Source organism: Mixophyes fleayi, chromosome 9 (assembly GCF_038048845.1).
Source record: "Mixophyes fleayi isolate aMixFle1 chromosome 9, aMixFle1.hap1, whole genome shotgun sequence".
In the NCBI taxonomy this organism is placed as follows: Eukaryota; Metazoa; Chordata; class Amphibia; order Anura; family Limnodynastidae; genus Mixophyes; species Mixophyes fleayi.
In genome coordinates this window covers 93,509,270-93,535,061 of record NC_134410.1, presented here as the reverse complement: position 1 = coordinate 93,535,061, position 25,792 = coordinate 93,509,270, and the positions used below count along the sequence as shown (strand labels likewise).

The 25,792-nt window shown below is 40.0% G+C and overlaps 1 protein-coding gene across 3 annotated transcripts in view; it reads left to right on the top strand.

Moving 5' to 3' along the window:
* The window catches only part of F8 (coagulation factor VIII), a 515,303-nt gene that overhangs the window by 125,609 nt on the left and 363,902 nt on the right, over positions 1–25,792 (top strand). For all 3 annotated transcript variants that reach the window (XM_075184684.1, XM_075184685.1, XM_075184683.1), the window contains one exon: positions 5,456–5,711. In XM_075184684.1, coding sequence (XP_075040785.1) covers positions 5,456–5,711 — 256 coding nt within the window. The remainder of the gene's footprint in view (positions 1–5,455; positions 5,712–25,792) is intronic.

Below are 25,792 nucleotides of genomic sequence, written 5' to 3'. Positions count from 1 at the left end.
CTCCTGCAATATTACATAAATCGCCGGAGATAAGTTTTTTTTTTTAAAAAAACCTGCAGGATTACATAAATCGCAGCTTGATACATTTACCCCCTGGTGGCTCAGTTCCTAGATGTGTTCTTGGAAATGTGGAGGAGTAATTTAGTTTGACATGACATTGTAACTCCACCTGAGTAGTGTTTCATCAAAGGTCATGTAGACTCCCTAGTGGAAAATGAGAACAGGTGTTAAAGGATGTACATGACATGCTATGCTTAAGTGACACAGAAGAGCATATTAGTGAATGGTGTAGCCCTGTTGTACTTGTCCCTAAATCCTACAGATTTAGCTGCTTTTGTGCAGATTTTAACAAAGTGATTGCAGCTTCAAAATTTGACACGTACCCAATGCCACGGATGCATGAACTCCTCGATAAGCTTGAATCAGCCAAGTATATTTCTATCCTCAATAATCCAAGAGGTTATTTGTGGATCAAGCTAACCGAGGAGTCCAAGTGCAAAATAGCAATTTCTTGGTTTGCATCAATTTGTGACTATGCTCTTCGTACTTCATCTTTTTAGCATGAAAGTTATGCTGCCACTTATCTTGATGATGTTGTCATCTATAGTGAACACTGGAATGCACATCTTAATCTTCTTGGTGCTGTTCTTCAGCATTGCTCAGCATTCTGGCAAACTTTAATTGATAAATCACAGTGAAACCAAAGAAGCAGTTACAGAGAAACTGTTAGGGCTCACGCCCAAGGTATCAGCTCTTAGAACCGCTTCAGAGGTCTTCGACTATAGCAGCCGCTTTTCCCGTAGAGCTCGATGCGCTCACAGGTACAGGTCTTATTCTCTAGTAGTAGGAGCTGATAACCTGAGAACGTAGCGCAGGAGTTAACACAGAGGTGGAGTGAAGGTCCCGGCACAGGTTTCAGGGTCACAGGCAAGACAGCAGCGTCTAAATCCAAGCAAAGGGGTCAAGTTCACAGGCAAAACAGCAGCGTCAGTATCCAGGCAAAGGTCGGCAACAGCAAAATAAATATCAGGAACAGCAATACAGCAGGGAAAGTATGCTAGGAAGCAGGGACTATAACCGGCAGGAAGGCTTGCCCCTTCCTGCCTTAAATACTAGTATGGACCAATGAACAACATTTGGCACAGCAGGAGTAATAAGCCAGCTGAAGCACAGTAACCTAATTTACGCACGCGCCCGGCTGCCCTGAATGCCGGGACGCGGCGCTACAGAGAGAGAGCGTCCTGACCGTTGGCTTGGCAACGGCAGGGACAAACCAGAAGTGAGGTGTCGAAGTCAGCAAATTGGATAAAGTCATTTCAATTGATATCGAGCAAACTTGATTGTCTTTGTCTGAAATTATGCGTAGAGCACGCTACGGCCTGGAAGGGCGTATCCAGCCGCAACACGTGGCAATAACAGTTTTTACACTATAGTATACATTCGCACCAACACACACATTTGTAAATAGTACATATTAATCGTAGTTGCAACACATAGTTATTTATGTCGAAATATAGTAGTGTTTATGTGTAATATTATAAGTTATATGCATATTAGTGATACATATGGTTCAGGTTAAAGGAAATGTGTCATGTCTAATATCATATTAATCCCCTTTACATCAGCAGCTGTTCGGTGCATTCGGCGAAGAGATCGCACATTGCATACTCTAGTTATTGATGTTAGGGAATAAACCTTTAATATGATATTAACTGTCAAATGCTAATGGATTGATTGTAATTGGAGTTTGGCGGGAAGAACAGAGCTCATCCCCTGGAGAGACCCCCACCTTTGGATTCCTTAGATTGAATCAGCCTATGATGTGTAACCCCCTGGACCCTCCTGATGCCTGGACCAATAGAAGCAAGCTATACCATTTGCATTGTTTCACTGTATCTCTGTTTGCATATAAGCAGTAGCTCTCATGTAGTGTTCAGTCACCTTGACCACAGACTTCAGGACTGAATGACTGTTCACTGGATCCAGAGCGCCTGCGATAAGCAACAGCTGTACTTATTATTATTTCGCTTGAATATATTCTGCTATTTTTTGAGAATAAATCTTTGTGCGTTGGAAACACAAATCGAGATTCGGCAATCGTTATTGGATAGCGACAAAACGCTCATAACAGAGGTCCCGGTCGACATGACGAGGGCCGGGACGCTGGGGCAGAGAGGAGAGCGAGTCACAGTGGTGCCCGGAGCCGCCGTGGCTCGTGACAGAAACTACATTTTCACCCCAGCTTAATAAATAGGCACCTTAGTCCCATTACATTGCAATAGACTCTCTGTAATCGGGAACTGAGCAGAGAAGAGCATAGTGTTTTTTATGTTCTCTTTAAAAAAAAAATATCTGGATATGCTGGGAGAGTGAAGTCAATTGATTTTAGCTGGAAAGAGATTATGAAAGAGATTCAGAAGACCCCTTATTAATAAAGACACCCTCCTCAGCCATCTCTAGTCAACCTACTAGCTGAAAGTTATTATGGCATAACCTGTTTCTAAGGCTCAAAGTTTGGCTGTATAAATATCTGTTTTGGTTACTAGTGGTGTTTAAAGAGTTGAAGACATTCCCACAGGTATCTGCCAACATCCTCTCTCTCTGCTTCATCTGGTCTTTCTTTGTAGCTCTCAACACAAGATCAGAATTCGCTGTACCTAAATTTTCATTAAATGCTGTTGTGCAGTCAGAGATAGTCTAATGGACACCTATATAGCACCTGGTCCTGCCATCTCTGGCTCCCTTATGACATTAATACATTGGAGGCCCATAAGGAATAGCTCAGTCCACCGCCACCTCTAAATTTACACTATATATATATATATATATATATATATAAAATATACACACACACACTATGTGGACATTACACCAACAGGGACTGCAATGACATTGTATTCAAATACATATACTTTAATATGGAGTTGGTCCCCCTTTTGCAGCGATAGCAGCTTCCACTCTTCTTGGAAGGCTTTCCACAAGATGTTGGAGTGTTTCTGTGAGAATATGTGCTCATCCATTCTGTAAAACGTTTATGAGGTCAGGCACTGATGTTGGACGAGAAGGTCTGGCTTGCAATCCGCGTTCTAGTTCATCCCATAGGTGTTTGATGGGATTGAGATCAGGGCTCTGTGCTGGTCAGTCAAGTTCTTCCACATCGAACTCATCAAACCATGTCTTTACAGTCCTTGCTTTGTGCACTGAGGCACAGTCATGTTGCAATAGAAAAGGGCCTTCCCCAAACAGTTGCCACAAAGTTGGAAGCATAGCATTGTCCAAAATGACTTGGTATGCTGAAGCATCAAGATTGCCCTTCACTGGCGATCAGGGGCCTAGCCAAACCCTGAAAAGCAGCCCCATGCCATTATCCCACCTCCACCAAACTTCACAGTTGGCATAATGCAGTCAGGCAGGTAATGTTCTCCCGGCTTGAGCCAAACCCAGACTCACCCATCTGACTGCTAAACAAAGAAGCGTGATTCATCACTAAACAGTTTCCACTGCTCCACAGTCTAGTGTTAGTCTGCTTTACTACACTCCATCCGACGCTTGGCATTGGTCTTGGTGATGTGAGACTTGCATGCAGCTGCTAGGCCACGAAAACCCATTCCATTAAGCTCCTGCCGCACAGTTTTTCTGCTTACATTAATGACAGTGAAATTTTGGAACTCTTCAGCTCTGGAATCAGCAGAGCATTGGCAACTTTAATGCACCAATGCGCCTTAGCAGTCAATGACCACGATCTGTGATTTTACGTGGTCTTCTGCTTTGTGGCTGAGTTGATGTTGTTCCTAAACAGTTCCACTTTTTAAGAATATCACTTCCAGTTGACCGTGGAATATCCAGCAAAGATGAAATTTCACGAACCGTCTTATTGCAAAGGTGGCATCCTATCACAGTATCACGCTTTAAGTCACCGAGCCTCCTCAGAACAACACATTTTGTATCACAAATGTTTGCAAATGGAGACTGCATGGGTAGGTGCTTGATTTTATACACCTCTGTCAACGGGTCTATTTGAAACACCTCAATTCAATAATTAACAGGTGTGGCCAAATACTGTTGTCCATATAGTGTGTATCTATCTCTATCTATCTATCTATCTATCTATCTATCTATCTATCTATCTATCTCTAATAGCTTTATATGTTTTTACAATATTAATTACACTTATTGGTACTTTTTGTTTTATTGTAATAATATAATAACAAATTTATATATATGGATATGCGATTATTTTTAGAAAGGTCTGCATTATCCTGTAACTACAGATATGTATATTTTAACCTGTAAATTATCAGCTATATTGAGAAGAGAGTCCCCATTTAACAACTATCCAGCTGATGTCCTTAACATTTCATTGGACTAAAACAGTATTTAAACACACTGTCCGATATCTGGCACACCCTCTGATGAAGTCATAATCTATGACGAAATGCATTGGGTCAACAGCAAGGAACGGTTAGCCACCTCCTCAGACGTTGCAGGATTCCCTAACCGCAAAACAGAGTCACGGTTGGCAAGCCGTGTAACACCATCACTCCACATGGCAGAAAGGGCTTCTACCCCTGGTGTAAGGATGCTTAAAGATACTTTTCAAGGAACCCCATTATATTTTAAATGGAGTGAGGAGGAACACTATAGGATCGAATACTGATCGTTCAAAGAACATCTTAGAACCTCCAATCGGCTCTCCATTCATGTGAGAAATAAGGCATTATAAAGACATCAATATATATTTCCCACACAGGAAACTGTTGCAAGAGAATATTGGTTTATTTGTTTAAATGGTTTTTATGGCCATACATGTGTGAAACTACTAAGATATTATGTGTGATGCAACCTAAACTATCCAATATGATTTATAGTAAACTCACCTCTTTCAAAAGCTTTGGAATACCCTGTCCTATCCCTATTCTATGCCCCCTCTCTCCCCTAGCCCCGCCTTTCTCTCCCTTACTTTATGGCTCCCTCTTGTGCCTATTTGTTCACCCTCCCTTAGGATGTGAGCTCGTATGAGCCCCTCTCCCCTCCTGTCTCCATACCTGTTCTTCTGCTCCGTCTTTACCCATATGTCTGCCCGAGGATTCTGAAGTACTGGTAATTTGTGTTTATTGTTCTGTACTATGTCACCCTGTATGGTCTACTGTTTGTACTGTGTACAGCGCTGCGGAAACCTTGTGGCGCCTAACAAATAAATGATAATAATAATAATAATAATCCTAACATTTCATTTTTGGCATACTGTTTATCTGGGGGATTCAGGCTTTATCTCCCTAAATAGGATAGTGACTGCATCCAAATACTCCTACCCCCATCCCCAGGGATTTTTATTAATTACATTTGTGTTTAAAGATAATGGGAAGTGTATTTAAAAAATAGACAATGGTAACAATATGTGATTTAAAGCTTATGATAATATCTCATTTAAAAAAATAATAATTATGCTCAACAGGCACGATGACATCTTTGATCAAAGTAGAAGATTGCGCATCTGAGTCTGTAAAACGGATGCGTGTAGCAGATTTATATGATTATGAAGATGAAGGTTACTATTATGAATCTACAATATTGGGTTTGGAAGATAAGGATGATGATGTATCAAATATTCAAATACGATCCCATGGCAAACGTAAACCTGTCACATGGATACACTATGTTGCGGCTATGGAAGTAGAGTGGGACTATGAACAAGAAAGAAGTGGAAAAAGGTGAGTAGCATACATGCAATAATGAACATTTACATTCAAACGACAGTATATGTAACCATACCACTGCAAACAGAGTAAAGACTTTTGGGTAATGCCTTTTAAATTATAAGGAGTATTAAATTGTCGCAAGTTTTTTTTTTTTCCCCGCAGCGTTTAAAATCGAAGAAATCACTCGCTGGTTTTTAACTGGAATAGCGACCGTTTTTAGTTAACGCAGTGCGAAAACTTGTGCAATTCAATTGAAAAAGAGGGAACGTTTTAACGCAGTCATGTATAACACAAAAAAAAGGATTTGCATACATTTTCATACATAATATTGTATTACACATTGATAATATCTACTGTAACAAAAGGAGGCATTTAGCTGGCAATATGCAGAGAAAGCATGGAAGTAGATTAAAACATTTGTGCAGTAATGCACCTAGATGGATGACTTATGTCTGACAAACAATAGTTTAAAGTTTGGTTAACTTACATGGTTTGAAATGTTTCTCCTCAGAGAAAATAGACAGGGTGTGTCTGTCTTTGTGAAAACAGAAGCACTGATGAGAGTTTCCTCTTAAAGGGAAGGTGGATGTGTCACCTGACCATCAAGCTAAGGCTGGGGGAGGAGTATCAGGTATAAAAGCTTGTTTGTATCATTTGTTCAGTGAGACCAATGCTGGGGAAGCTGGCTGGTCTTGAGAGAGCTGGTCTATGTCTAGCTAGCGTTTAAGGTCTCCATAATTGCTGTGAAATCTGTACGGTGTCAAAACATTTACCATTCTGACAATAAAACTACATAAAAAGGAAGAAGTCGTTCGCGTGTGCTTCAGCAGTAGCGGGCTCTTGCCACACTACATTACAGTACTTTGTTCAGCATATTTTTTTATTTAACTATTTTTTAACAAAGAATCATCTATACATGTCAAAACACATTAGTACATACAAATTTGTACCAAAAACATACATAAATATAATTAATTAGTGATTTCAATTTTTTTTTTTATTTCTTTATGTTTTCACAAGAAAATCATCAACTTTTACATGTTAGGCATTAGTGATAAACATAGTTTAACTTTTTTTCACATTATTACATGATTTCAAACAGTTTTCAAAGGTTGTTTTATTTTTATCACACCCGAAAGAGGTGCGAGATAAAGCAGCATATTTGCCTGTTTAACGCGCCGCGTTAAAACACAATTGAATAGTTTTTAACGCGGCTGCCTCTAGCACACCCTATACTTTCAATAGACCTTCTACTGGACCGCGAGAGGACCGTTTCATGAAAAAAATGAAGCGTTAAAAATGGAATTGAATCGCGGGTAAAGTTTACCCGCTAGAAAATGATAAAAAACAATGTTAAAATGACTCAATGCGGTCTACAAAAAATCTTGCGGACAAATTAATACCCACCTAAGCGTGAAATCTGGAAATTAAAATATTATATAGAAAGTTTAATACCTCTAGTAGAAGGAGGTGATACAAATGGCCTGCCCCTCCCTCTTTTAATGAGAGCCAGCCATGCACTTAAAAGCTCAGGGATGACGATGCTGCAAATTGTCCTGCAAATTGAATTAATGAACAAATTTGATTACAGTATTTGCATCTATTTCATCCTTATAGTCCCTTTGAAATGAACATTGGTTTACCTGCCCATTATACAAATAAGCTTTACTGTGTTTCACTAGGCTGGTTGTCTGTGTAAGAATAAAATTATGCAACAGCGATTGCACAAATTCACACTGCGCATGCCCACAAAGAGAAGACACGCATATGCACCAATGCAGACTTGAGCGTTTCTGGAACTTGCGTCTCTTATGACTGTAGAGCCGAAATCGGGGAGGTAAGGGGTTTTTATTTAGTTATTTAAACCCATTTTGCAGTCAACTCTATATCAGGCCCAAAATCAGTAAAACAGATCTAGGGGTAAATGTATTAAAGAGCGCTTTTTACAACTCGACGATATTCGGCGAGTTCGACAGCTAAAACAGCAATGTGTTTAAAGGCAAATCTTGCCTTTAAACACATTTGACGGTTTAAATTTAACTGTCAAACTCGCAGAATATCGGCAAGTTGTATAAAGCTTTGTTTAATACGTTTACCCCTTAGAATCTCATTGACTCCTTTATCATATTGTGCCCTAGCTTTGAGACATTTATGAGTAATCTGTTGAAATCTGTGCTGTTAGAAGTATTGACTATATTCTTCTGGGCATTAACTTTTGTAACAGACTGTTGTTTTATATTGAGTACATTTATCCAGTCCAATATTATTGTATAGATATCTTGGTCATCTCTCTTAAAATTATTTATGAGCATTTTTGCTATATGTATTTTCAGTTTAGCTTTAACATTTGACAGGCTATGATATGGCGTGATGTAACATGTCACAATCCCTAGAAAACTGTGTGAACTCAGCACTGATAAACTCAGGTCTGTTACTGCTAATAAAGGAAAGATTCCACAGTGACTGAATTGTGCGTTACAGCATCAGCCTCCCATAAGTCTGGATAGTGTACCATAATTTGGTAATCTTGACCTTGCAGTGAGAATATATTACAAGGCAAGGAAGCTATTTTGAGGTTTCTTTGGTTCTGCAACTATTCATTGTATGCACTATTTTTATAGCTTTATGTATTTCTGAATATGAAAATGCCAGCATCAGTTGTTCATAAACTCAAAAGTCAGCTTAATATTTCACAATTATGGAGTGATAAAATGCTGCTTTGCAGCCTTTATACACCACTTAACAATGTCAATCTATGCAGAACTACAGCTGATTTAGCTGATACTGCACAACATTTGGTATTATGTTTTGGTTATTTATAGTAACGCTTGAAACTGACATGCTGCACTATACTAATAGACCATGAGACCCATAAAGGTATAAATAGATTTCAGTCCCTTCAGTTCCCTATATGTGGGCTGTCTAGAAATCACTAATACTAATTTCCTTTTTGTAAACCCTAAAATGCTGATCAGTAAAATACCCCGCACATTCATAAGATTAAATATGAAGTCTAATAATTGTACCTACCACTTTGAACCAACAACTAATATGAGCTTGATATTGTTAATCAACACATGCAGAGACAGCGAGTGCAGCGTCCGCGGATGCGCCATTTTGCTATAGGCTTTAACAAGTCATCTTTATAGTGTGCTCTAAAGGGTATTATATAGTGAGGGACATGCCCCCAAATGATGCATCCTTCATAGCAACGTGTATTAGTAAACATATCATATGATTAGTGAATGGCATCACTGACCTTCAATAGTATCCTAAATCCCGTCCACTCGATTCCCTGATGGGTAAGGCACAGATTAGTAAACAAATACGATCGATCGAGTATTGGAATGAGATAATATATTGTTATAAGTTAAGTATGGAGGTTATAATGAATCAAACTAACCATAATAACATTTAGTAAGATAATGAAGACTGAATCAGTCAATTATTCATGAAAAACCTGTGGTTGTTATTCACTCTGTGCGGTGTATTCTGTTCTTTTAAATACAAACACTTGAGGCAATTGGCGCACCGGATAGCACAAATAAAATTATTAAATGATAAGTAATGCCAAATATTATATTTAAATACCCAGTGAGTGACGCAGCTGTCAAGGGCTAAGCGGCCCTACCATGCAATGCAAAAAGAACAATTTTAAAGACTAAGACAGTGCTGAAACTGATTGAGATCAAACATGATGCTGAATGGATAATCAAAATGTAATTCACATACCAATTATATACAATATACATGCAATTAAAAAAATAAAATAAAATAAAATAAAAACATCTCCTACTGGGGATTGAATATATTTCGCGTAGAAATGTCCAGAGAGAATTGATGTAGAGATTAGACAGTGCGATATAAGTTATATTCATAGAATGAAACATGGCCTATGGCTATGAGTAGAAAATCAATGGGTGGACCAGGAGAAGTAATTGGCTTACAGTTTCATGATGGAAGAAATAGACAAAGTCTAAGTAAACATTACCACTGTACAGATCCCAGATGGTAAGTGGTGAGGTATCTTGAATTATCCGGCTGTAGTAATTAACTTCACATGACCGAACTGTAAATAGCAGCTACGTACTTAAATACCGATCAATGGTCCGGAGGAGATGCATGTATGATAAACAGCCCATCAAATGACGCAAACCTCCACAGATCAAGATGGAAAAGGGAAACAGCAGTTAGTATATAAAGTAAGTCAAACAGACCTTGATGACCCAAGTCGGCCCCGTCTAAATTCCTGATTTAACATGCGATTTCCATGGTCCTGGGTTGAATTAATAGATTTATAGTATATATCGCATCCAAACAAAACTTGACGTGTTTCTTTGCCTTCCAGGCAATTTCTTCAGAGGAAAAATACATATATGTGTTGGGCAGCACGGTGGCTAAGTGGTTAGCACTTCTGCCTCACAGCGCTGGGGTCATAAGTTCAATTCCCGACCATGGCATTATCAGGGTGGAGTTTGTATGTTCTCCTCGTGTTTTGTGTGGGTTTCCTCCGGGTGCTGCGGTTTCCTACCACACTCCAAAAACATACTGGTAGGTTAATTGGCTGCTATAAAAATTGACCCTAGAGACTGTCTGTGTATGTATGTTAGGGAATTTAGACTGTAAGCTCCAAAGGGGCAGGGACTGATGTGTGTGAGTTCTCTGTACAGCGCTGCGGAATCAGTGGCACTATATAAATTAATGGTGATGATGGTATATGTGTGTAAATCTCATGCAGCTTGTGGTAATGAAACAGCCCTGCTTGTGGGATCCTTATTTACTTCTTAGTTTAATGACAAGGAGGTAGAGCTGTGTAGTAATCATGTGAAAAATATACCAGTGACAAATAAAAGCTATACTTCAAATCCTTCAGCATCGTGTTTGTTAATAAGTATATATTAAAAAATGTATGCATATATATATATATATATAAAAATATATATATAAACAAAAATACATATATATATGTGTGTATATGTGTATATATATATATATATATATATGTGTATATATATATATGTATATGTCACGGCACCAAGGAGGGACAACTGGATCCTGGTAGTTCACCCGGGATTGGCATGACTTCAGCTAGGGGCGCGGAGTCTTACAAGCGAAAGGTGTTCACCAGTGATTCCCGCAAGGGAATATGGACTTCGTAGCTTCCACTTGCAGGTCGCGGCCCCCTAGGGAAGTTCCCAGTGAACCACGAGAGAAATAGCGTAGAATAGGTGGATAGAGCACACAGGAGGTACCAAGGAAGTAGAGTCTCTGGAGAACTGACCGTTGCTACTGGCAACCAGAGAAGATACGACCCGAGGATTGTCACTAGGAGAAGATATACAGGATGGACTGCCGCGTTGCCACTGGAAGTGGATAATAGGTATGATGCAGCGTTGCCACTCGGAGGTGGTAGCGGTGATAATGCGACGTTGCCACTTGGAGTTAATTAGCAGGGATAGACTGCGGCGTAGGAGCCTGGAGGCGCAGGAACTCAGAAACGCAGAGTAGGAATTCCCAGGAGCTTGAAACGGCACAGGAGCTGTATCCAATGCAAGAGTCAGAGACTGACTGAAAGAACCAGCACAGAGTTTAGGTCAAAAGGTATTATATAGTGTAGTTCCAATTAGGCAGCCAATAGAGGGCAGTAAGAACATAAAAAAAGGTTTGACCGTTCTGCGCATGCGCAGAAGAAGAAGCGCCGAAGAGGAAGGAGAGAGACAGCGCTGGACGGACTGAAGCAGCGTAGAACCAGGTAAGTGAAAACTTAAAGGTTCAGGCGGAGACCCCCGCGAGAGGCAGCTGACACACACGGCGGCTCCCGGGAAGACACAGTGGGAGTCCGGCGTGTGACAGTATATATATATATATATATATATATATATATGTACACACACACACAGTTGCAGGAACTGTGTCATGTTTAGTATCATTTTAATCCCCTATTCATCAGCCATTGTCCGGTTCATTCGCCGAAGAGATCGCACATTGCATACTCTAGTTAGCGATGTTAGGGAATAAATGTTTAAAGTGATACAGTCTGTAAAATGCAAATAGACTAGTTGAAACTGGATTCTTGGCGGGAAAGTCAGAGCACATCCCCTGGAGAGATGACCCCCACCTTTGGATAATTTGGTTTGAACTGGCCTATTACCTGCAGTACACTGGACCTTCCTGAAACCTGGACCAATAGAAGCAAGCCGCAACATCTGCATTGTTTTACTGTATTCACTGACTGCATATAAGCAGGGTCTCTTGACCCAGTGACCAGTCTTCTTTGACAACAGCCTTCAGACCTGAATGACTGTTCACTGGATCCAGAGCGCCTACGATAAGTAACGGCTATTCTTGTTTTATTTCACATTGTTATTTTGCTACTTTTGGCTGTTAAATTACTTTGTGCTTTAGAACCACAAATCGGGATTCAACAATCGTTATCGGATTGCGACAAAATGTGCATGACAACACACACACACACACACATATATATATATATATATATATATATATATATATATATCTATAATATAAATGCTTAGTGGCGTGTGTTAGTCTGTCTGTGGAAAAAATAAAACCAAACTGCAGCGCCACCTGCTGGGCAGAGTTATACATTGACCTACTAAATTCTTAGTGTGTGTGGAAAAAAAAATTCAGAAAGGGCTGAAATTTGGTATACTAAGATGTTTTTAATTTGTTAATTTAATTTGTTAATTGTTAAAAGTGTTTATAAAGATTTAAAATATATATATATATATATATTTCTTGAAGGAGAAGTGACAGTTGGGAGTGGTTGGTGGTTGCCGGGGGTGACAGTGGGGAGTGGTTGGTGGTTGCCGGGGGTGACAGAGTGAGAGGAGAGTGATACTCAGGACCGCTGAGAGAGATCCCTGTGTCTGGATAGACATCTGGATAGATGTGGCGATGAAAATGAAGGATGAGGTGATGGAGAAGAATGATGAGGTGGTGACATGTGGACAAAACCAAGTTAAAAAAGGGCGCTTACGTCGGGAAGTAACGCTCTTCCCCTGAGGAGGCCTGGGCTATGGCCCAAATGCATGACAAGAACCTTTTTAACACCTTAAGTAGCTTGATTTGACTAGAATGCATGAGTTTCATGCACGGGTTAACTTGTATATATATATATATATATATATATATATACATTTATATATATGAAGAAAAACAAAAGACAGAGGCGCCAAACATAGTGCAATTAAACGTGATATACAATAATATTCTCCACAATATATGTAGTTCTCGTACCAAATGTTCAAAGTAAAAACGCCAAAGTGATAATAGGAAAATTCCTCTGATGGCACCACAGTTAGGTAGTAGGATTCAAGGCGATCTTAGATGGCAGATATCCCCTCTTAGTAACAGACTTAGTGATATCCAGATATCTGTGAACTCGAAATTAAAACCACAATAGTGTGATACCATCAAAGACCACACTTAAAATTCTCTAGTAAATTAAAAATGTATTAGGACAATAATTTTCACACTGCAGCTTTAGTAATTAATGCCCGTACATAAAACACATTAAAAATCAGCTTATCTGTCCCATGGACATCACAGGTAGTATGGAAGGTACCAACCGGCAACGATCCAGACATCGAAGGAATGGTCACAGGAAACGAATGAAGAAACAGAACAATCCCCGACGCGTTTCGTCTTATGAAAGACTTTCTCAAGGAGTCATAATTTGAAGAGAGTCTGTCGGCTCCTAAATACTCGAGTCCTCATAATGGAGAGCCAATCCAGGCGTCATTACCGGGGTGGGCGGAATCACCTCAATCTCAATACGTCACTTCCGGGTATCGACTGCCGGTAAGCCGGATGTAGTAAAAGGCATTTTAATAATAATATAGAACCATACATATACAAACATATAAAAACATACATATAAACCCCCGAGGTAGTAGGCTAAAGGGTATAAGCCCACTGATTTTATACCTCGATCTATAATCAATAACCAGAACATTAGATACATAACGTTGTAACCATGACAACCATAAAAGAGCGATCGATACATCACATCATAGGCCAACATACAAGTACATAGGTATAATATACCAATTTAAACTCTAAATGGATGGAATAGTTACAAAATCCATCATATGGGCTCAGAGTTGAAGGTTAATACATTTCTACCTAATACATCAAAACACTCACTATACATGACATATTATAATATCAGAAAAAACAAACAAGAAAGGAAAGATATTCAATTATTTCATACATATAAATGACATTAGACTAGAAAGGAAGTCATTTCAAAGGCTTCATTGAGACCCTTAGGAGCTAAAGTGTCCAATCTATACACCCAATACATTTCTCTACAGGTGAGTTTCTTTACTAAATCACCACCCCGTGCGCCCAATACCACATGCTCAATCCCTTTAAATTTAAGGCCACTAGGGTCAGAGTTATGATATGCCAAAAAATGCCTAGATACTGTGTGCAAAGCAGACTTATTTTTAATGGCCCTCACGTGTTCTTGAATACGTATCTTGAGGGCTCTCTTTGTCTTCCCTATATATACCTTGCCACATGGGCATTCTAACAAATATATAACTGATGTCGTAAGGCAATCTATCTGCCCATAAATTTTATATTCTCTCTGATGTAATGAATCATGAAATACTTTATTCATAGGGGAGACAAATTTGCACATATTGCAATTTTTACATTTAAAAAAGCCTTTTCCTAATTTATTCAAAAATGTCACTCTAGTATCTGTCACTTCCTTTAACAAACTAGGTGCTAGCAGAGATTTAAGATTTTTAGTTTTCTTAAAAACAATATCTGGTTTTGGCAGAACTATAGGACCAAGAACTGGGTCCATACGGATCAATTTCCAGTGTTTATTCAGAATGGATTTCATTCTCCTATCATCTTTACTAAACTCCATAATAAAAGGGAACATATCCTACCGCTACCCCTTTGTTTTGCTCTTATAAGTCAATATGTCTTTTCTATCCACATTATTTGTTTTTACCAATGCATCAGAAATAATTGAATACGGGTAACCTCTTTCCCTAAATCTTCCTGCAAAAATGCTGGACTGCTCCCTATATGTGGTCTCATCCGAGCAGTTTCGTTTGATGTGATTAAATTGAGACCTGGGGATTTTATTTTTCCACTTCGTAAGGTGGCAACTATCATAATGAAGATGACTGTTTATATCTACTTCTTTAATAAAGGTTCTAGTTTGAATTTCAGTACCTTTACTCTCTAAAACCAAATCAAGGTATTGGTATCATTAACCTTTGATGCAAATTTCAAATTAAAATCATTATTATTCAAGTAGCACAAGAAATCCTCCAATGGTTGAAGAGGACCATCCCAAATCAAAATAATATTATCTATATATCTACGGTAGAAGATGATATATGTCGAAAAAAGATTATTTTCACCATAGATATACTCAGATTCCCAATTTCCCATAAGAAGATTGGCAAAACTGGGGGCAAATACAGTCCCCATTGCTGTCTCACATATTTGCAGGTAAAAATTTTCCATGAATTTAAAATAATTTCGAGACAGAATAAATCGAATCAATTTACATATAAATATCCATTCTCCAGACACTCATCTAGTTGAAGATAATAATTAACAGCTTCTATTCCCTTCTCATGATCAATGGATGTGTACAATGCCTATACATCTATTGTGACCCATTTAAATGTGGGTTTCAATTGTACATCACCCAGAAGTTGCAATAAAGAGGTGGAATCCTTTAAGTAGGCTGGTAAATTCACAACATATTTTTTAATAAAAAGTCAACATACTGGGATGCATGTGACGTAAGTGAGTCGATCCCTGCTATGATAGACCTACCAGGGGGCCTCTCTAGCGATTTGTGCACTTTCGATAAATAATAGAAAATCGGGATTACTGGTGAATCCTGCAGCAAAAATAAGTACTCATCACTGGTTATTAAATTCTCTCTCAAAGCCTCATATAACATCTCCTTTAATTCCTCTACAAACTTGGCTGTGGGGTCTTGATCTAATTTTCTATATGATATATTATCATCCAATAGTCTTGCAGCCTCTAGGATATAATCACTCCTATTTAAGATGACAATCCCCCCCCTTTGTCAGCTTGTTTCATGACAATCTTTTCGTTGTTCATTAGATTGTCTAATGCTTTTTTCTCAGATAATGATATATTCCTTTTATATCTTTTCGTAACATTAGCTTGACACAAATCCTTCTTAACTAATTGATAGAACATCTCTATGTTACTTCCCCTAGATTCAAGGGGATAAAATTTAGATGGCAATTTTAGGCCTGAAGTGGATTCTTTGATAGTTACAGATTCAATTACATTCTCATTCTTTTTTAGGAAGTGTCTCTTAAGTGTGTCTTCTCGTGAATCTATTTAAATCCAAAAACAGATGGAAATCATTAGAAATATTGGTCGGTGCAAAGGATAAGCCCTTATTTAATAACTGAAGTTCCTCTTTAGTAAGGGTATAATCAGAAAGATTAAAAATGCCCACAGATTTAGGATCAGAGGGTTTCTCTAATAATGTCTTCTCTTCCTTTCTCTTGGATCTCCCTCGTTTACCTCTTCTTCTATATATCTCCTTTTTAGGGGTGATGCTGTTTTTATATCTTCTCGTAAATGGAATTTGTGATATATACTGTCTTCTTTTGGTGTAGGGACGGGGGATAAAAAATCCTCCTCAGTGCTCCAAAACCTTTCTCTTTGTAACGGAGAGAATCTATTTCTCAAATTTATGTATTGTGGTCTTCTCTTAACCGGACCCCGGCCCTTATGAGGTACATTCGTCCAAACATTTCTATCTCTGGGTCTAGCTCCAAATCTAGTATTATCCACCTGTATATTCTCAGGTACCTTAGATACTTCATCAGTCTGTTGTCTAGCCCAGCGATACACCTGATTATTCACATAATCCCTTTTATCTCTTGATATTTCCTTTCTTTCCTTTCCACAACTTCAGACTCAAGTCTGTCTAATGTTTTATGTAACACCTTTTCATTGATTTTATAATCCTCCTTGGATTTATAACAAATAGCCTGGGATTCTTTATCCTTAATTTCCATTTGGACTGATATTACATTTTTTTGTTTTTCAGATACAATAAGTCTCATTAAATTAATAGAGCACTCATCTAATGTTCTATCCCACTCCTTCATAAACAGTGGATTATCTATACCAAAGGACGGAGTTTTTTTAATTCTTAGGGCTAGATTTACTAAGCTACGGGTTTGAAAAAGTGGGGATGTTGCCTATAGCAACCAATCAGATTCTAGCTGTCATTTTGTAGAAGGTACTAAATAAATGAAAGCTAGAATCTGATTGGTTGCTATAGGCAACATCCCCACTTTTTCAAACCCGCAGCTTAGTAAATCTAGCCCTTAGTCCCCTGGGAACCCTTTTATTCTTAATATATTCTTCCAGCCCAGCTATGTCCCACCAAATTCTGATTTCCTTTGCTAATAATTTCTCTAAATTTCAGAAAAAATCATCTAGTGGTTCTTGTTCACTAGATGCCGTATCAGTGTCATTAATTTTTTTTTGACAATATTCAATTCTTCTACTTTCAATATTCCCAGATCTAAACATATTGAAATATAGAGATATAGCAGCTCAGCTTAGAAGTGCAGACAGTGACAAATGTGATACACAATAATTCTAAGCTAAAAGAGCGCTCAGTGCAAGTGAAAACAGTGTTAATAAGTTGTATACTTATATCAAATAGGCAGCTCCCCAGTCATTCGACACCTGTCTGCAAATGTCAGACCTGATAGAAGAAAAACAAAAGACAGGGGGCGCCACACATAGTGCAATTAAACGTGATATATCATCATCATCATCATCATCATCATTTATTTATATAGCGCCACTGATTCCGGAGCGCTGTACAGAGAACTCATTCACATCAGTCCCTGCCCCATTAGAGCTTGCAGTCTAAATTCCCTAACACACACAGACTGGGGTCAATTTTGATAGCAGCCAATTAACCTAATAGTATGTTTTTGGAGTGTGGGAGGAAACCGGAGCACCCGGAGGAAACCCTCGCAAACACGGGGAGAACATACAAACTCCACACAGATAAGGCCATGGTCGGGAATTGAACTCATGACCCCAGTGCTGTGAGGCAGAAGTGCTAACCACTAAGCCACCGTGCTGCTCATACAATAATATTCTCCACAATATATGTAGTTCTCGTACCAGATGTTCAAAGTAAAAATGCCAAAGTGATAATAGGAAAATCCCTCTGATGGCACCACAGTTAGGTAGTAGGATTCAAGGCGATCTTAGATGGCAGATATCCCCTCTTAGTAACAGACTTAGTGATATCCAGATATCTGTGAACTCGAAATTAAAACCACAATAGTGTGATACCATCAAAGACCACACTTAAAATTCTCTAGTAAATTAAAAATTTATTAGGACAATAATTTTCACACTGCAGCTTTAGTAATTAATGCCCATACATAAAACACATTAAAAATCAGCTTATATGTCCTATAGACATCACAGGTAGTATGGAAGGTACCAGCCGGCAACGATCCAGACATCCAAGGAATGGTCACAGGAAACGAATGAAGAAACAGAACAACCATCGACGAGTTTCATCTTATGAAAGACTCAAGGAGTCATAATTTGAAGAGAGTCTGTCGGCTCCTAAATACTCGAGTCCTCATAATGGGGAGCCAATCCAGGCGTCATTACCGGGGTGGGCGGAATCACCTCAATCCCGATACGTCACTTCCAGGTATCGACTTCCGGTAAGCCGGATGTAGTAAAAGACATTTCAATAATAATATAGAACCATACATATACAAACATATAAAAACATACATATAAACCCAGAGGAAGTAGGCTAAAGGGTATAAGCCCACTGATTTTATACCTCGATCTATAATCAATAACCAGAACATTAGATACATAACGTTGTAACCATGACAACCATAAAAGAGCGATCGATACATCACATCATAGGCCAACATACAAGTACATAGGTATAATATACCAATTTAAACCCTAAATGGATGGAATAGTTACAAAATCCATCATATGGGCTCAGAGTTGAAGGTTAATACATTTCTACCTAATACATCAAAACACTCACTATACATGACATATTATAATATCAGAAAAAACATTATGAAATAGACCTAGTAGGAAAAAAACCTACAAGAAAGGAAAGATATTCAATTATTTCATACATATAAATGACATTAGACTAGAAAGGAAGTCATTTCAAAGGCTTCATTGAGACCCTTAGGAGCTAAAGTGTCCAATCTATACGACCAATACATTTCTCATACAGGTGAGTTTCTTTACTAAATCACCACCCCGTGCGCCCAATACCACATGCTCAATCCCTTTAAATTTAAGGCCACTAGGGTCAGAGTTATGATATGCCAAAAAATGCCTAGATACTGTGTGCAAAGCAGACTTATTTTTAATGGCCCTCACGTGTTCTTGAATACGTATCTTGAGGGCTCTCTTTGTCTTCCCTATATATACCTTTCCACATGGGCATTCGGAACGTACTAAGGTGGCCTATATTATTTCTCTGCTTTCCGGTCAAGCCCTAGCCTGGGCCTCCCCATTGTGGGAACGGGATGATCCCTTGCTACAAGACTCCTCCTCCTTCATTGGTGCCTTCTGAAGAATCTTTGATGACCCGGGGCGAGTTTCTTCCGCAACATCCAGTCTGTTAAATTATCGCCAAGGTTCCCAAACGATGGGACAGTATGCTGTGACGTTCCGCACCCTTGCTTCCGAACTCAAGTGGAACAATGAAGCGCTGGTAGCAACCTTCTGGCAGGGCCTTGCTGATCCCATAAAGGACGAATTGGTTTCCTGTGAGTTACCCCCTGACCTCGACGCCCTAATTTCCCTTTGTAATCGGGTAGATTTGAGATTCCGGGACCGTACTCAGGAGAGAGTTTCCAGCCGGCGTTTTTCTCCACTCCTGGCTCCTAATTTCCAGAATCCTCCCATCTCCACTGATGAACCCATGCAGATTGGGCGCTCCCGGTTGTCCTTTGAGGAACGTGAAAGACGTATCAAACTACGGCTCTGCCTGTACTGCGGAGAGTCCGGCCATGTAATCGCCAAGTGTTCCAAAAGACTGGGAAACGCTTCCTCCTAGTTGGTGTTAGGGAGGCCGAACTAGTAGGAGTCAAGTTCATCACTCCCTATACCTCCTCTAAATCTGATTTCTCGATGGCTATCACCCTGGAGTCTCCTATTGGGCCTTTCCTGACGCAAGCCTTTGTGGATTCCGGCTCTGCCGGAAATTTGATCTCCGCCACTCTGGCTTCGCACCTCCATATTATTACTCGGCCTCTCACCCGGCCTCTGTTTCTGTCTGCTGTGGATGGTAACTGCATCTGCAATGGAACCATTTCGTTTGTCACTTCTCCTCTCCGCCTGACCACTGGTGTTCTTCACTCTGAGATGATTGAGTTCCTAGTCTTTCCACAGTCTGTGAACTTCGTCATTTTGGGTCTTCCTTGGCTCAGAGTTCATGCCCCGCAGTTTGATTGGAACATCGCGCAAGTTTCTTCTTGGGGTCCTCAGTGTCATAAGAATTGCCTATCCTCGGTTAAGCCAGTGTCCACGGCTCTCCCATGTCACGTGATTTCTTCTCAACACCTCCTCCCGACTCCTTATGCTGCCATCCAAGATGTTTTTTCCAAAACCGCCTCTGAGATCCTACCTCCTCATAGACCCTGGGACTGTGCCATTGAACTCATTCCGGATCGTCCTATTCCCAAAGGGCGGATTTATCCACTTTCTCTCCCCGAGAATGAAGCTATGTCCCAGTATATTTCGGAGAACCTACATCACAGTTTCATTAGGAAATCCTCTTCTCCGGCTGGGGCGGGTTTTTTCTTCGTCAAGAAGAAGTATGGGTCCCTTCGCCCTTGCATCGATTTCCGTTAGTTAAACAAGATTACTGTCAAAATCAACTACCCTCTTAGCCTTATCTCTGAACTGTTTGACCGGATTAGTGGTTCCAATTTTTTTTCTAAATTGGACCTTCGTGGAGCTTATAACTTGATCCGTATTAAACAAGGGGATGAATGGAAAACTGCATTCTGTACTCGTGAGGGCCACTTTGAGTATTTGGTGATGCCTTTTGGACTTTGTAATGCTGCAGCTGTGTTTCAGTCTTTTATGAATGAGATATTCCAAGATCTACTCTACAAGTTTGTTGTTTTCTACTTGAATGATATTCTAATTTTTTCCCCAGATCTTGAATCTCACCGTTCCCATGTGCCTGAGGTTCTCTGTCGTCTTCAACTAAATCAACTGTTCTGCAAATTGGAGAAGTGCGTCTTTGAAGTGACAGAGATTCCTTTTTTGGGCTACATTGTGTCTGGTGCCGGTCTTTAAATGGATCCTGAGAAAGTCTCTGCCATCACCAACTGGCCCCAACCCCGTGGGTTAAAGTCGGTTCAGCGATTCATTGGTTTCTCCAACTTTTATAGGCAGTTTATAAAGAATTTTTCCACCCTCATTGCTCCTATAACTGCCCTCACTCGAAAATCTGCTAACCCTAAATGCTGGCCACCAGAAGCTGTCGCTGCTTTCGATTCTTTAAAGCAGGCTTTTATCTCTGCTCCGGTTCTCATTCAGCCCGATCAAAGCAAGCCTTTTTTTGTAGAGGTTGACGCTTCCTCGGTTGGTGTGGGGGCTATCCTCTCTCAAGACCTGGACTCTGGAGGCCTTCGTCCCTGCAGATTCTTTTCTAGGAAGTTTCTTTCTGCTGAGCGAAATTACGGGATTGGTGACAAGGAACTGTTGGCAATCAAGTTGGCATTAGAAGAGTGGCGCCACTTGTTGGAGTGGGCTCGCTTTCCGGTCACGATCCTCACGGACCACAAAAATCTTGTTTATCTCAAGGATGCCTGTTGCCTCAATCCCCGGCAGGCTCGATGGTCATCTTTTTTCTCCAGGTTTGATCTCAGACTTACCTTTCTTTCCAGTTCCAAGAATTTGCGGGCAGACGCCCTCTCCCGTTCTTTCGATGACCAGGATTTATCCCCTCCTTCTATGCCTCCACTTATCTTCAAGCCCTCTAAAATTGTTGCTTTGATGAAGACTTTTTCTAGAACTCCTCCCATTGGTTGTTCTTTCCTGGACCCTTCTTTACGCAGCAAGGCACTTCGTTGGGTGCATGATTCCAAGGTTGCTGGTCATGCAGGAGTCAAGAAGACCTTAGCATTTCTGTCTCAGCGGTTCTGGTGGCCCTCTATACGTCCGTGACTATGTGGCCTCTTGTGAAGTCTGTGCATGTAATAAGACAACCAGATACTCTCCTGCTGGTTTCTTGTTGCCTCTACCAGTTACGGAACGTCCTTGGCTCTGTATCTCCATGGACTTTATCACCGATCTGCCTCCTAGTAAAGGTCATAATACTATCTGGGTAGTGGTAGATAGGTTTTCTAAGATGGCTCACTTTATACCTCTCAAGGGTCTTCCCTCCGCGAACTGCGTACTCCTGCAGCTAATTCCAAACTTCCTTGCAGGGGTCCCTGGTGTAGACCAGGATTGCGTTTTGACTCCGCGCCTCCTGGGTTAGCTGTGCCAATACCAGTAAGTGGCCTCCACGTTGAACCATGACATATACCCTTCTATAATTACATGTGCAACCATATTATAGTGCGCCCAAAAGTACCTTGCCATCTCTATAAAAACGAGGACAAGTTAAATTACCACTAACAAGTGGTAAAACACTATGTGGTCAAAAAATGTGCAAAAGTGCAATGAATAGATCTATAGCTAAAAACAAGAATTAATTATATAACTGGATAATAGCAATATTAACAAATATCAGCCCAATACATAACATCCATTCTCGTATAAAACACATATAACGGAAAATCAACAAAAAACTAAATAGTGGACCTGCGAACAATTATATCCAAATATCCATACAGAAATCTCTATGTAAAACATACTTGAAGTGCTAGTGCATACAATAGATAAAAAAGTAATATCTTAGTAAATAACAAAAATAAGACTATGATGAACCCTCATAAAACCATTAATCCATATATAGCAAAGAGGGTATAACGTAAATATAAATAAAATCTAGAGGCATAAAAACTATAAAAAAGGGGCTATCTCAGTTTTCATTTAAGCCAGTTGGAGTCAGGGTACCTAATTGGAAAATCCAAAAAATTTCACGTTGAGAAAGTCTGCGTTGTAAGTCTCCTCCCCTTGAATTTAATGAGACTTTTTCCAAGGCAATGAATTTAAGGTGTTTCGGATCACCATTATGTCTTTGTGCAAAGTGTCTGGAGACAGAATGACTTTGTACTCCATTTTTGATATTACGGATATGTTCCTGAATGCGCAATTTCAAAGAGCGTTTGGTTTTGCCTACATATTTTAATTTACAAGAGCATTCCAACATGTAAATGACAGAAGTTGTTAAGCAATCCATTCGATGTTTAACATTAAACTTCCTACTATTATCAGAATTATAAAAGTAGGTTGTTGCTGGATTCATGTACTGGCATATATTACAATGAGTACACCTCACCGAACCTATATTATCTGGTAAGAAGCTGGAGGATCTCTGAATCATTGTATTATTCACAAGTAAACTTGGAGCTATTAGATCCTTCAGACTCCGATTCTTTCGAAAGATTAACACTGTTTTATCTGAGAGTATCTTAGATAGTATTGGATCCCTCTGTAAAATACCCCAGTGTTTTTTTAGGGTTGACCTAACCAACTTTTCTCCACTGTTAAATTCTGTGATAAAAGGTATCATTTCACTTTTATCTTTTTTTATTGTATATTTCAACGTTTCTGTTCGATCCCTGTTTCTAATTTTTCTAGTGGCCTCATCAAGTACTTGATGCGGATATCCCCTTTCTTTAAAACGATCCAAATACACATTAAGTTGTTCCTCAAAATCATTACCCTGGCTACAATTTCTTTTTATCCTGTTAACTAAGAAAAAGGAATATTCTTTTTCCACTTTCTCTGATTGCACCTATTATAATGTAAATAGCTGTTTGTGTCCACATGTTTAATGTAATTTTTGGTAATAACTTGAGTGTCATTCGATGTTAAAATAAGATCCAGATATTCAACCTGTACGTTAATTTAATTAGCATTAAACTTAAGATTATACTCGTTTCTACCAATATACTCCAGAAACTCATCAAAATCCTCACGGGTACCATTCCAGACAAGCAATATATCGTCTATATAATGTTTATACAACTTAATTTTGTCTGAGAATGGATTGGGTTGATATATATATTTAGCTTTCCAACTGCCCATGTGTAGATTGTCAAAGCTAGGCGCAAAGGAAGTACCCATGGTCGTGCCCCATGTTTGAAGATAAAACGTGTCCAAAAACCTGAAATAATTGTGGAAAAGGATAAAATGGATGAGATCACGTATAAAGTCTTTATGTTCTACTGTGATAGAATTGTCTTGATCTAAAAATTCCCTACAGGATTCAATACCTTTCTCATGCTGTATAGAGGTATAAAGAGGTTGGACATCAATCGTTGCCCAATAATAATTGCTATCCCAAACAAATTCTTGTAATAACTGTAAAATACTGTTTGTGTCCTTGTCACTCACCGTACTGTGAGTGCCCCTTCCCGGACATTTAGGAACTGTGGCCGTCCTCCATCCTGAGGGTCTGCGCATGCGCAGCCCTTTCCTATACTTCAGTGTATGTCCCTTTAACTCAATTGGCAGATCAGGCAACACTCCCTATATTAAGCACCTGTGGTCAACACCACGTTGCCTGATCTTGGAGTCTCATTCCCTATGAGTCTCTGAAGGTGTTCCTGTATTCCTCGTGTTTTCAGCGCTGCTGATTCCTGTGGTTTCCAAACCACTTCTACCTCTGTGGTTTCCAAACCACTTCTACTACTGTGGTTCCCATACCACTTCTACCATCAACTGTATCATCGTGACTGTTTGCTGATTCCTATCCGCTGCCTCCGTGCACTACAGTCTTCCAAACCACTTCAACGCTATTACATATCATTGTGACTGTTTGCTGATTCCTATCTGCTGCCTCCGCGCACTACAGTCCTCTAATCCACATCACGCTATTATATTTCACTGTGACTGTTTGCTGGTTCCTATCCGCTGCCTCCGTGCACTCCAACCTTTACTTTACATCCACTCACCTGTTCCTCATCAAGTCCGTGAGCTGATTCCTATCCGCTGCCTCCGTGCACTACAGCCTCCAGCCTACAACTCGTCTGTGTTCATTATCGTGACTGTTAGCTGATGCCTATCCGCTGCTTCCGTGCACTACAGCCTCCAGCCTACAACTCGCCTGTGTTCATCATCGTGACTGTTAGCTGATGTCTATCCGCTGCTTCCGTGCACTACAGCCTCCAGCCTACAACTCGCCTGTGTTCATCATCGTGACAAGTTAGCTGTTTCCTATCCGCTGCCCCTGTGCACTGCAGTCTCTTCTCAGCTCTCCTGTGGTTCCTCGAGACTGCTGCTCTCATTGCCATTCACTACTCTCCGTGATCATCAGCTCCTAGTCTACTCTGCTCTCCCGTGTTCCATCGCTACTGACACCTATTGGTTGCTACTGGTTAACTCCGTGTACCGCAGAGTCCTGCTGCTGCTGAACGCGCTATCACCCATCTCCTGCTGATCCGCTCTCCACGCCTTCACGTGTTCCGCTGGTCTACCCTCCTGTCAGCATTGGATTTATATCTCATCAACTACTCCTCTGCTGGATCATCTCCACTCTCCTGGGTCCTCCTTGAGTCCAGTTCCACGTGTCACTGATTCCTGTGGATTCGTGTCCCTGTTGGTCTACTTATCTGTGCGCTGCACCTACTAGACCGCTGCCTCAGCTATCCTGGGACTTCTCATCCAGCCGGCCTCCTGCCGCTCAGGTATCGCTGCACTCCTATCTGACTGCCTGCTTCTGAACCACGGTATGCATACTTCTCATTGACTGTGCTGGTGTATTGCATATCTTGCTGGACTGTGTTGGTTCTCCTCTGGAGTCTGCTATCCGCTGAGTCTATTGCCATCATTGACTGTGTTAACTTGTGCTGGACTACTTCAAGAGACTTTCTATATTTGCA